Raw genomic sequence first — 11,816 nt, 5'->3', positions numbered from 1 at the left:
TGGTGATAGGTGAGCGAAGGGATTATTTGTCCAATGTGGTGTCGGCATTAAGAGCCGAGAAGTGGATTCGGAAAGGTTGTGAGGCTTATTTGCCATTTGTAAGTCAGTTGGAAGAGGAGGGACTGACAGTGGATAAGGTTAGAACTGTAAAAGAGTTCCAAGATGTTTTTCCGGAGGAGCTTCCAGGATTGCCTCCGAACCGAGAAGTGGAATTTGGAATCGACTTATTGCCTGGAACAACACCTGTGTCTATCGCACCGTATAGAATGGCACCGAAGGAGTTGGTGGAGCTAAAGGCACAAATTCAAGAGTTGTTAGATAGGGGCTTCATTAGGCCAAGCGTGTCTCCATGGGGAGCACCGGTGCTATTCGTGAAAAAGAAGGATGGTACGATGCGGATGTGCATTGATTATCGCCAGTTGAACAAACTGACGATGAAGAATAAGTATCCACTGCCAAGGATTGATGATCTGTTCGACCAGCTTAGAGGAGCTTCGGTATTTTCTAAGATTGACCTTCGATCTGGATACCATCAGTTAAGGGTAAAGGAAGTGGATATTCATAAGACAGCATTCAGGACTCGATATGGTCATTACGAGTTCCTGGTTATGCCGTTTGGGTTGACGAACGCACCTGCTGCTTTCATGGATCTAATGAATCGAGTGTTCCAACCTTACTTGGACCGATTTGTGGTAGTTTTCATCGATGATATTCTAGTATACTCGGCGAGGAGAAACATGAGGAGCATCTACGATTGTCTTTGCAAGTGCTGAGAGAGAAGGAATTGTATGCAAAGTTTAGTAAGTGTGAATTTTGGTTGCGAGAAGTGGCCTTTCTAGGTCATGTGGTTTCTACTGAAGGAATTAGAGTGGATCCTCGAAAAGTTGAGGCAGTTTTGGGATGGAAGCCACCAAAATCAGTATCGGAAATTCGGAGTTTTCTGGGTTTGGCAGGCTATTACCGAAGGTTCGTAGAAGGATTTTCTCGATTCTTTGCACCATTGGCTAAATTAAGGAAAGGGTAGCATTTGTGCGGACCGAGAATCGACAAAAAGCTTGTGACCATTTGAAAAAGGTATTGGTGAAGCACCAGTGTTGATTCAACCGAGTCAGGAAGGGCTTCACTTGTGTACGCCGATCGTCACATGTGGGGTTAGGATGTGTCTTGATGCAAGAGGGTAAGGTGGTCGCTTATGCTTGCGGCAACTTAAGTCTCATGAAGCGAACTACCCTACGCATGACTTAGAGCTAGCAGCGATGATCTTTGCGTTGAAAATCTGGAGACATTACTTATATGGAGAAAAGTGTATCATATACACGGACCATAAGAGCCTAAAGTATCTGTTAACTCGAAGGAGTTAAACTTTAGGCAACGAAGATGGGTAGAGTTGCTTAAGGATTACGATTGTTCGATTGAGTACCACCTGTAAGGCTAACGTGGTGGGCGGCGCGTTGAGTCGAAGGGTTGTTTCGATTTAAGAGCCTTGTTTGCACGTTTGAGTCTGTTTGATGATGGAAGTCTTAGCGTAATTGCAAGTGAGGCCTATTTGGACCTGAGCAGTTAAAGAAAAACAGTTGAAAGATAACTCGTTGGTTCTTGATTTGACAAGTTGAGAAGGGTGAGAATGAGGATTTTGGATGAATCTTGAAGGAGTTTTATGCTTCCGAGGAAGAATTTGTGTTCCGAAGGACTCTAACTTGAGACAGTCAATATTGAAGGAAGCTCATGGGGACTTTGTGCCATGCATCTGAAGGGAATAAGTTGTATCACGACTTGCGAGAACTGCTTGGTGGCACAGGCTTAAACGAGAAGTGTGAGTTCGTGGGGAAATGTCTAACATGCCGACAAGTGAAAGTGAACATCAATTTCATACGGATTATCGCAACCGGTGAAAATTCCCTTTGTGGAAGTGGGAGAGAGTCACTATGGACTTTGTGAGTGGGCTACCTTTGACACCCACCAAGAAAGATTCTGTGTGGGTAGTGGTAGATAGGTTAACAAAATCTGCCCATTTCATACCAGTTCGTACTGATTACTCCCCGCAAAAGTTGGCTAGGTTGTATGTGGCAGAGATAGTACGACTACATGGAGTGCCAGTGTCGATTATTTTCGATCGAGACCCTAGGTTTACATCTCGGTTCTGGAAGAAGTTGCAGGAGGCATTGGGTACACGTTTGGATTTCAAGATCGCCTTTAATCCACGCATGATGGACAGTCGGAGAGGGTTATTCAAATTTTGGAGGATATGTTAAGGGGTTGTATCATCGATTTTCGTGGGAGTTGGGAGGACTACTTGCCATTGGCGGAGTTTGCATACAATAATGACTACCAAGCAAGTATTCAGATGGCTCCATATGAGGCACTTTATGGGCGGAGATGTAAATGCGCCTACGTGTTGGACGAGTTGGGTGAGCGACAAGTGCTTGGATCGGAGTTGGTGGCGAGATCTGAAAGTAAGGTTAAGTTGATAAGAGATCGATTAAAGGAGGCATCGATGAGGCGAAGTCGTATGCGGATCTAAAGCGCAAAGAGATAGAGTTCGCAGTTGGGGATATGGTTTTCTTAAAGGTTTCACCTTGGAAGAAGATCTTGAGATTCGACAAGAAAGGTAAATTGAGTCCGCGGTTTATAGGGCCTTATCGGGTTCTTAGGCGGGTAGGGCCAGTAGCGTGTCAGTTAGAGTTACCACCAGAGTTAGACAGAATCCATGACGTCTTTCATGTGTCTATGTTAAGAAGATATCGATCGGATCCCTCACATGTTGTGCCAGTGGAGGAGATTGAAGTAAGGACTGATTTGACCTTTGAGGAAGAACCCATACAAATTTTAGATCGAGAGGTTAAAGTTCTAAGAAGGAAGTCGGTTCAGTTGGTAAAAAGTCTTGTGGCGTAATCATGGAAGGAATAAGCTACTTGGGAATCGAAGAGACTATCGTCAACAATACCCTCAACTATTTGGATCAGGTAAATTTCGAGGCCGAAATTTCTTTAAGGGGGGTAGAGTTGTAATGCCCCAATTTTTGGGAATTCTGTGAATGATTGGCAAAATTTCATGCTTTAATTTTGTCATTTGTGAGTGAAATTATGAAATAGGACCTATGTGAAAATGTTTGAAAATGCTATAAGCTAAATTGAAGTGACCAAATAAATAGGAGTGCAAAATAGGAGGATTTGCATGACAAGCCTCCCATTTTACATGAAGTGGCCAACCATCATGTTGAATGTAGACAAAATGTACACTTGATATCCATAATTTATGGTACAAATTGATACAAATTGATAATAGGTTAGGTAAATGTTTCATGATAATGTGTTAGGTAAATGTTTCATGATAATGGGTTAGGTAAATGTTTTATGATAATGTATTAGGTAAATGTTTCATGATAATGGGTTAGGTAAATGTTTCATGATAAGAATTTCATGTCTTTTGTATTAAAGAATTAAATGGATGAAATATGAAGTTTTATTAAAGAAAAAGGGGTGAAAAGAACAAAGTTTTGTCCATCTTTGTTCATCATAGCTGAAAGTTAGAGAAGAGAAAGGAGAGGAGAAAGCTCTTGAGTATTTGGTCATTAGGAGGAGGAAAATTGAAGGTAAGTTCTTGATACCTTGCTTCTATTTTGAAGTTCATGAGTTCTTCTTGATTCTACCTTAACTCTTGAAGTATATTTTGATTTTTAGTTGTGTTGTGAGCATTTAGTCATGAATTAAAATGAAGGAAATGGTTGTTGTTTCATGTTTTTTGATGAAAAATGGAAGATAGGTGAAGTTGAGCCAAACAAATGAGCATGCATGTGCCTTAGATGTTAAAGGAAAAATCAGCTAACATGTTGTGCTTTAAAATGATGAAATGGAGATTATGCTTAAGTAAAAATCATAGATATGTGATGATTGATTGGTGATATACATGTTTAAATAACATGCATGCAAGATAGGTGTATGAAAGAGTGATTTGGTAATAAATCTGCTTGGGACAGCAGCAGTAACATGACTTTGGAAAATTACCATAAATTGTGGGAGAAGAATTAGAAGCTGAATAAATTATGTAATTAAAGCTTATTGAGTCTAGTTTCTAATGAAATAAACAAGAACATATTTTGAATTCTGTACAATGAGAAATTTGATTCGTAATGAAGGGTGGTCAGATTAGTCAAACAGTGAAACATGGGAAACTTTGAGAAAAATCTGGTATTGATTGGCTAAACCAAAATTCTGAAAATTTTATGGATAGAATATATATGAGTCTATTTTCAGGGAAAATTAACGGCACTTGATTTGGAGTTTCGTAGCTCCAGTTATAAATAATTTAGTGACTGTTGCTCAGGAAGACAGCTTGCAGTGAAATTATGATTATGTGGTAAACATTGACAAAAATTTGTTAATGAGTTGCCTATTGTTTTCTTATAAGCTTACTATAATCCGTAGGTGTGGTTGGCCGAATATCGTAAGGGGTTAATACGTAGTTTGTATTTGAATAGTTAGATTAACGTGTTAGTAATCCAATTGTAGGCGATTCGTGTGTGGATCTCGTCAACATATCGTCGCAAATAGGTGTGTAACTAACACCCTCTTTCTTAGTCTGGATCGGCAAAAGTCGAAAAGTCGAAATGCCGAAAACCGGTATTTTGTAGATTTGCGAGTGTGCGAATGTTCGTGAGGTAAATCGATTAATGTTTTTGGTAAGCTGCAAAATTTAGACTGTAAAGTGCATGATTTTTGTGCCCTCGATATTTTTGGGCTTAATGGGCCAAAATTGGAATAATGGGCCAACGGGTCCAATTCGGTAAGAACCCTCGGTACGTGATTCTATTAGTACGTGAAAGGTAGGAATATGCATGAAAAACCCTAAAATAGATAAATTATTGAAATACCTTTAAAAGTGGAAAATTTACAGTTTTACCCCTAGTAGATAAATTACCGAAATACCCCTAGGGTTAAATTGACCTAAATGCATGTTTGACTGTTGTTATTTATTGCATGCCATGTTATTATCGATGCATGGGATGGGATATTGACGGAGGAAGTACTGAAAGTGGCTTGTCCACGTCTTGGAGGCTTTGCCTCAATTCTTGATAAGCGAGCAGCAAGGGCGCAATGTGGAGTGTTAAATTTGGGTGGGTTGAGCTATTCCCACATGGAGTGTATGGCTGGTACGGTGGAGTGTAGTGGTTGGTGGGTTGAGTAGTCTCCCCAAATGGGCTTGCATATGTTTCTTGATGTTGCATGTATTTTGAAATGGGCCTATGGGCCATATCATTATCTGAATAAGGGCTAAGGCCCGTTTATTATGTCTGAAAAGGGCTCGCCCAACCACCTCATTACTGAATGGGCTTAGGCCCAATGGGCTTGAGTGACTTGGACTTTGAATGGGTTTTCCTTACACACGAGTTTCCCCAAACTCATCCCTTTTATTTTCATCCACGCAGAAATCCCCAACCATAGTGGGCTTGGAGTCGTGAGGGAATTTGAGTGGCCACCCGTTCGAAAGTTTGATTTTCTTACGTGAACTGGACATCCTTTTAATTACGTTTGTGGTTTTGGGCTTTTAAATGTAATAAGGCCGCTTATTTATTTTTGGTGGTTTTAATATGTATTAGTAAGATAGGTAATACTTATTTTAACTGTTGAAATTGGATAGCTTTAGGCGCGTTTTCAAAAACAACAGTTGATTTCAAAATAACACGACAACAAGCAAAGCTTCCGCAATGAAAGTATTTTCCAAAATTAATCACTTTTCCTAAAATGACTTAATCGAACCGGTTTTCTAGAAATATCCATGACGTTAAGGTGTGGCAATGGCGGTATGCATGTCTAGGATTGGATCCGAAGGAGCTTGGTACTTAAGCAAATCGATGGACTCACCACCTCTTTTCCGGTTTCCTACGGTGCCTGACTTCCATTCACTTTAACCCTTAATGAATTAATCTTTTGAACATCAAGTACGATTTTCTGGACTTAGAATGGAAAATTTTTTTTTAACGTTTTTGGTGTGGCATGCCGGATCCGGCCATAACTTCTGGGCCGGGTTTGGGGTGCTACATATAATATAATATTTTTATTTTTAATTACTAACAAATATTGGGTGTAGTGGTAAGATAGATCGCACTCTCAATGAAAAAATAATCTTCAAACTTTGGAGACACCATTATTGAGAAGGACAACTACAAACCTTAAATATGTCTCTCTCTCTCTTTTTTTTTTTTGTGCTAATAATCTAATTAATGAATTGATTCAAATTAAGAATCAAGTCATGTCAACAACATAAAGTAGCAAATGTTAAAGCCCATTATTGACACTTCAATTACCAGTGTTCAAGCATTGTTGATATAATTTTCCCTCCCCTATTTTCTAAGTTGAATTTTTTACTTTAAAAAATTGGTCAAAGTCTATTAAGAGTCCCTATGCTATTACATAAAGTTCATTTTAGTCCCTCTACTAAAAATTACTCCAGATAAGTCTCTGCACATTACAACTTTATTCAAATCATGACACCGTTATAATTTGTCGTTAAGTTACTAATAATTTAAACAAAATATATCATACACAATTGATTTACCCATTACCTCACTTTGCCCATAAAAAAAACCCAACCATCATTAAAAGAATCCATGTACTTTTAACTATCATGTAGCTAAAAATTACATGTAAAGTTTATTGTAGTCTTTCTACTAAAAATTGCTCCATATTAGTCCTTATATATTACAAATTTATTCAAATCATGACACTGTTACAATTTTCCGCTATGTTATTGATAATTTTGGACAAAAATATATCATACACAATTGATTTGCCTGACTCGATTAATAAAAAAACCCAACCATTCCCTAAAAAAAATCCATGTAATTTTGAACTATCTTGTGACTGAAAAAAAAAATTTCTTCTATGGGTTGAATCAGGTCATGAGTAAATCAGTTGGATATGATATATTTTGTCTAATTATCATCAATTATTGAAAAATTGTAATAGTGTCATGATTTGAATAAATTTTACAAGATCTAATTCGGAATAATTTTAATTTAAAGACTAAAATGAACTTTATATAGTAGTATAGGGACTACCGAAAAAATAATCAAATCATTAATTCAATGGACCGGTCTGGTTATATAATGGTGGTAGGAAAGATATAAGAGTGGAGTAGAAAGGTCAAAATGTTATTTGTTTCCAAATGCAAATGTTTCAGCGACTAAAACAACCTCAACTTTATACCATGGTCGACCTATGGATCAAATAGCCATACAAGTTCCAATGTAAAAATAAACAAAGACAAATCAAGAAAACACAGCCAAACAAGAAAAGGGAAAGCAACATATACAACGATCGGTGGCATCTCATTGCATAAAAGTCACAACAAACCGCATCAGCCCAACTTTACAATGTAAGTGAATAACCAAACTATAACTGTTATAAACAATGCCACCACAGTACAAGCAAGCTCCACATTATTGAACAACCCAATATCATCTTTCCTATGAAAAGAAATTAGGAAAAGGAATCTGCTTGTATTTGCAGCTCTTTCTTCTTTTTTTTTTTTGTTCATTTTTTCAGATTGGGTTTAGCAATACTTTATACTGAATGATTTTGGCACTAAATCACTTTAAGTTATGATGAATGCCGAGGTTCGATGATCAGAAACCCTTAAATGTGATGGAAAATTTAAAGAAAAATTGAAGACATATACCCAGCAATGTATATTATCAGTAAATATATATGGTTATATTACTCTTTCAATCTTACAGACCAAAAAAACACAAGAGGAAAGAGAGAGTAGATAAGTTAACAAAGATATTATGACACATATTAAGGCTTTCCGATCTACAGATGAAGAGAAGTATCAACATCAGAGTTCTCCAAATATTTTGAAGTACCGCTTGAAGTTGGTTCACTGTTAGTCCATAAGCTCGTTGATGCAGGGATTCCCATGGCTCTGAAATCGGTTTGCTTGCTCAGTGAGTTCAGTCCAAGAGTGAGCGAGTCTTGCTGGGGTTGCCTGTATGATAAATGCACGTCGGGTTCGTAGCGTTTGGTCGAGCCAGCACGGTCGGGTTCAGAGAATAGTTTCAGAAGCTCTTTAGCTTCTCTCTTTTGTCTAACCTTCTGCAGCTGCCTAAACCTTTCTTGCAAAAGTGCAATCGAGGAACTAGCCATAGTAGGATCCCCACTTTGCCTACCCATTATATGAAAAAAAATCTTTTCCTTTGTGGCTCAAACACAATTGAGTATATAGATGTATTTATAGGAGATGGTTGATCATTCTGTAACATAATAGATACGATACAACCGAAAATGGGTCTACGGCAGCATTTAAGTCCCTGCATTAATGTATACTAATTTGTTGGCATCCCAAATGATTGTGGGTGATGTAATATGAAAGGAGAATCGACTGCTGTGCAGCAAAATACAAGAAGAAAAGTATAGAGGCTAGTGTAGGCAGGGGTGGGTTGATGGATGTAGGCAAATGTAGTTTGTTTAAGGGAGGATAAAGCGTGAGAGATGAGAGTCCAAATGGGTTTGGAGAGTAGTATTTGGAAGCAAGCTTTGTTGGGGAATCAATGGTTAGGTAATCAAGTGTTGGCTTGTCTTTGAAAAATCCAAGTTAGCTTCGAAGAAGATGGTGCATTCACTGGCACGTTTTGGATGCATATTGTTTCTTTTTATTTGATTTCAACTTACACCTTTGTTTTATTTCATTTATATTTTAGGGGCAAAAGGCAGAGCATCAGAAAATAATAATCTTCGGAGTTTTTTTTAGGTCCTTTAGTTTCTTTTTATTTATGAAATTATATCAAAGACTTCATTTAATTTCATAAGTCTAATGGTAATCATGTAATTACATTCTGATGTTGCCATATGTAAAAGGCAATAGAAACAATGAACTTCATTTCCAAAATCAATGATGAAAACACAAAAAGTATGGATAATAAAACATTGTCCTATGCATATGTCCATTAATTTTATCATACAACATGTTACTATTAGATTTAGCTGAACCACTTTCTCCGGAGACCCCGCAATTGAAAACAAAAGGGTGAAGACAAATTCATGGTATTATGATCTCTTTTGTTTCACATCCCTTTGGCATGCCGTGCCATACAATAAACTTGTTGTGGGATAAATTATATCCTCAATTTAGTTCAATTGGTAAAACTGGTGAGATTGATTAGTTCAAGGCTAAACTTAAATTCTAATTCATAAACAAATATAGTTAACAAGATTTTGGTAATGATAACAAAAATAGAAGTTTTCGAGTATTTAAGTTTAAGTCATATTATATATAAATTTTTAATTTAGATTTTCATTTAAGTTCAAGTCCCGCCAGGAGATATTTTATATTCAATCTATGCTTCCTACTAACACTGGCTATTCCAGATTAGCTTTCATTGCTAAGTAGATGGTTTATCTTTGGTGGAACCATCTGTTAAACTTTAGATACTGCCGATGCTACTTATCTGCCAAAACAATGACAATGGTGGTGTAAAATTGGAGGAAAGAATCACAAATGTTGAGATTAAACTCTCAATTTTGATGAATGTCACGTTTTGAAGGTGACTGTATATGAACCAACATGAGTTAAGCATTGGATTAAACTAAACTGCTTTCTAGAATCTATGGTCGTGAAAATTTCTACAAGAGATAATAGCTACTTTCTTCATTTAAAAGATGAATTGCCTCAGCTCTTGGCTGGAATAAATACTTATTCCAACATAAATTGTAAGAATTAGATCCTCGTATTAATTTCAGTGTGTTAATGTAAATGACTAGGATTTTTTTTTTTTTGGAAATTAAATGATTAATATAGATATGTGCCACAGAAGTTTATCTTATGTGCTGCAGAAAATCATGCTTTAGTGATATCAAGAAAATACTATTTCAATTACAAAAGATCAAAGCATTAATGATACAAAAGCTCCAAAGATAAGTAGCGAAACCACATTCATAGTGAACAGTGATTAACATTACAGCTTTCAAAGACACATCTATGACTATGACTCCATCTAAGTTGTTCATTTTCCGGGGACAAAGTTAGTGGCATAAGCCCAAGCATTGTTGGCCACCGGATCAGCAAGGTGGTCGAAAAGGTTCTCGATGGGACCCTTTCCAGTGACAATAGCCTGGACGAAGAACCCAAACATGGAGAACATTGCCAGGCGGCCGTTCTTGATCTCCTTAACCTTCAATTCCGCGAAGGCATCAGGGTCATCAGCCAATCCAAGCGGGTCAAAAGCACCACCTGGGTAAATTGGGTCGAGTCCTTCACCGAGTGGTCCACCACCAACTCTGTACCCTTCAACAAATCCCATGAGCACAACTTGGCAAGCCCAGATAGCAAGAATACTCTGAGCATGGATGAGGTTTGGGTTGCCGAGATAGTCAAGGCCACCCTCGGAGAAGATTTGGGAACCAGCCTTGAACCAAACCGCCTCTCCGAACTTGACACCATTTTTTGAAAGAATTTCAGGGAAAACACAGCCAAGGGCACCAAGCATAGCCCACCTACAGTGGATCACCTCAAGCTCACGGTTCTTGGCAAATGTCTCTGGGTCAGCTGATAATCCAGCAGTGTCCCACCCGTAGTCCCCAGGGAATTCACCGGTCAGGTATGATGGGATTTGGTCAGAGAATGGACCCAAGTACTTTGGGCGGTCAGGGCCATACCTGTTTATAAGTAATCAGAACAATATTTCCCTCTCTCTCATGTTTTTTGCTCATAAAATAGATTAATGCATGCAACAAAATGTAACGTACCAGATGCTGGTTGGAGCACTTTTGACGGTTCTACGCATGGAAACGCGACCACCACCGACGGCACCGATCTTGCAGACGAGCTCATTGGACTGCTTCAAAGCTGTTTGGCCAGCGAAAGCAGATTGTTGGATAGCAGAGGTTGCCATGGTGATGCCTGAGAGCTTTTAGATTAGACTTGGTTTTGTTTGCCGATTGTTGTGGCGATTTATGTGAATCAGGAAATGTACATGTCAGCAGCAATCTATTGGATGTGGATTCCTCCACGTTAGATTTTCTTTCAACAGATTTAAGGCTACTGTCATGCCACGTATGATTTACAGGATTCTTTTGATAGATATCTAAATCAATTCCCATTCTTTCGTTTGGGGTTTTATTTTTTTTAATTTTAATTAATTAATAATAAATTTATAAAAAATATTTAATTAGCAGAAATTCTTTTAAATATATTATTCTAAAATAATATAAAAATATTTTAAATTTATTTTTAAATTTGTTTCTGAATCAATGTTTCATCAGTCATTTTAATTACATAATTTAAAAATAAAGATGTTTACCATATGTGTAAAAAAATTAAACATTTTAAAAGTCTAGATTTTTCAAATTGCCAAATGAATATGTATATATATACAAAAGAAGAGAATAGAAAATAAATCTAAAATCTTGTTCTCCGATGCCTAAGAACATTCGCTTGCAGCAAAGGAGAATACTATTAGGCGGGTTACGTAAACAGATTAGTTCATTCGTGCCGTCCTGTGCTAAATTTGCTAAATGATTTGTGCAACCATCGTCTTCACATAAGATATGACGAACCTCAGTTATTTAGCCCCCACGTATTAAGGGTATGTTAGTGCAAATTTTCGATAAGAAAAATCTCGAATACACGAAAGAAACTCGAATAAAAAAAGAAGAAATAGGATAATGCTCCAAGACATGTATCAAGCCACTATCTTTAAGGTTATATTTGCCCACACTTATCTTCAGTGTGCAAAAGAGTTTCAACTAAATTAATCTCGAGGATACAATAAAGCCAATGACTATTTGCTTTTTGCATTGACGAGAATAGTCCACTAAGTA

The 11,816-nt window shown here is 37.5% G+C and overlaps 2 protein-coding genes across 2 annotated transcripts; both read right to left on the bottom strand.

The window, feature by feature from the left end:
• Positions 1-7,690: 7,690 nt before the first annotated feature.
• LOC108469420 (uncharacterized) lies at positions 7,691-8,263 on the bottom strand. Its single transcript, XM_017770305.2, has one exon. It carries the CDS (start codon positions 8,169-8,171, stop codon positions 7,812-7,814), a length of 360 nt encoding a protein of 119 aa, XP_017625794.1. The 5' UTR covers positions 8,172-8,263; the 3' UTR covers positions 7,691-7,811.
• Positions 8,264-9,840: 1,577 nt separating this feature from the next.
• On the bottom strand, positions 9,841-10,963 carry LOC108468933 (chlorophyll a-b binding protein 151, chloroplastic). Its single transcript, XM_017769801.2, has 2 exons — positions 10,743-10,963; positions 9,841-10,652 (listed from the first exon to the last, which is right to left on the bottom strand). Exons 1-2 carry the CDS (start codon positions 10,886-10,888, stop codon positions 10,001-10,003), a joined length of 798 nt encoding a protein of 265 aa, XP_017625290.1. The 5' UTR covers positions 10,889-10,963; the 3' UTR covers positions 9,841-10,000.
• Positions 10,964-11,816: the final 853 nt, after the last annotated feature.

The sequence above is a fragment of the Gossypium arboreum genome, chromosome 7 (assembly GCF_025698485.1).
Source record: "Gossypium arboreum isolate Shixiya-1 chromosome 7, ASM2569848v2, whole genome shotgun sequence".
NCBI classification, from domain to species: Eukaryota; Viridiplantae; Streptophyta; class Magnoliopsida; order Malvales; family Malvaceae; genus Gossypium; species Gossypium arboreum.
This window is presented reverse-complemented; position numbering and strand designations above follow the sequence as displayed.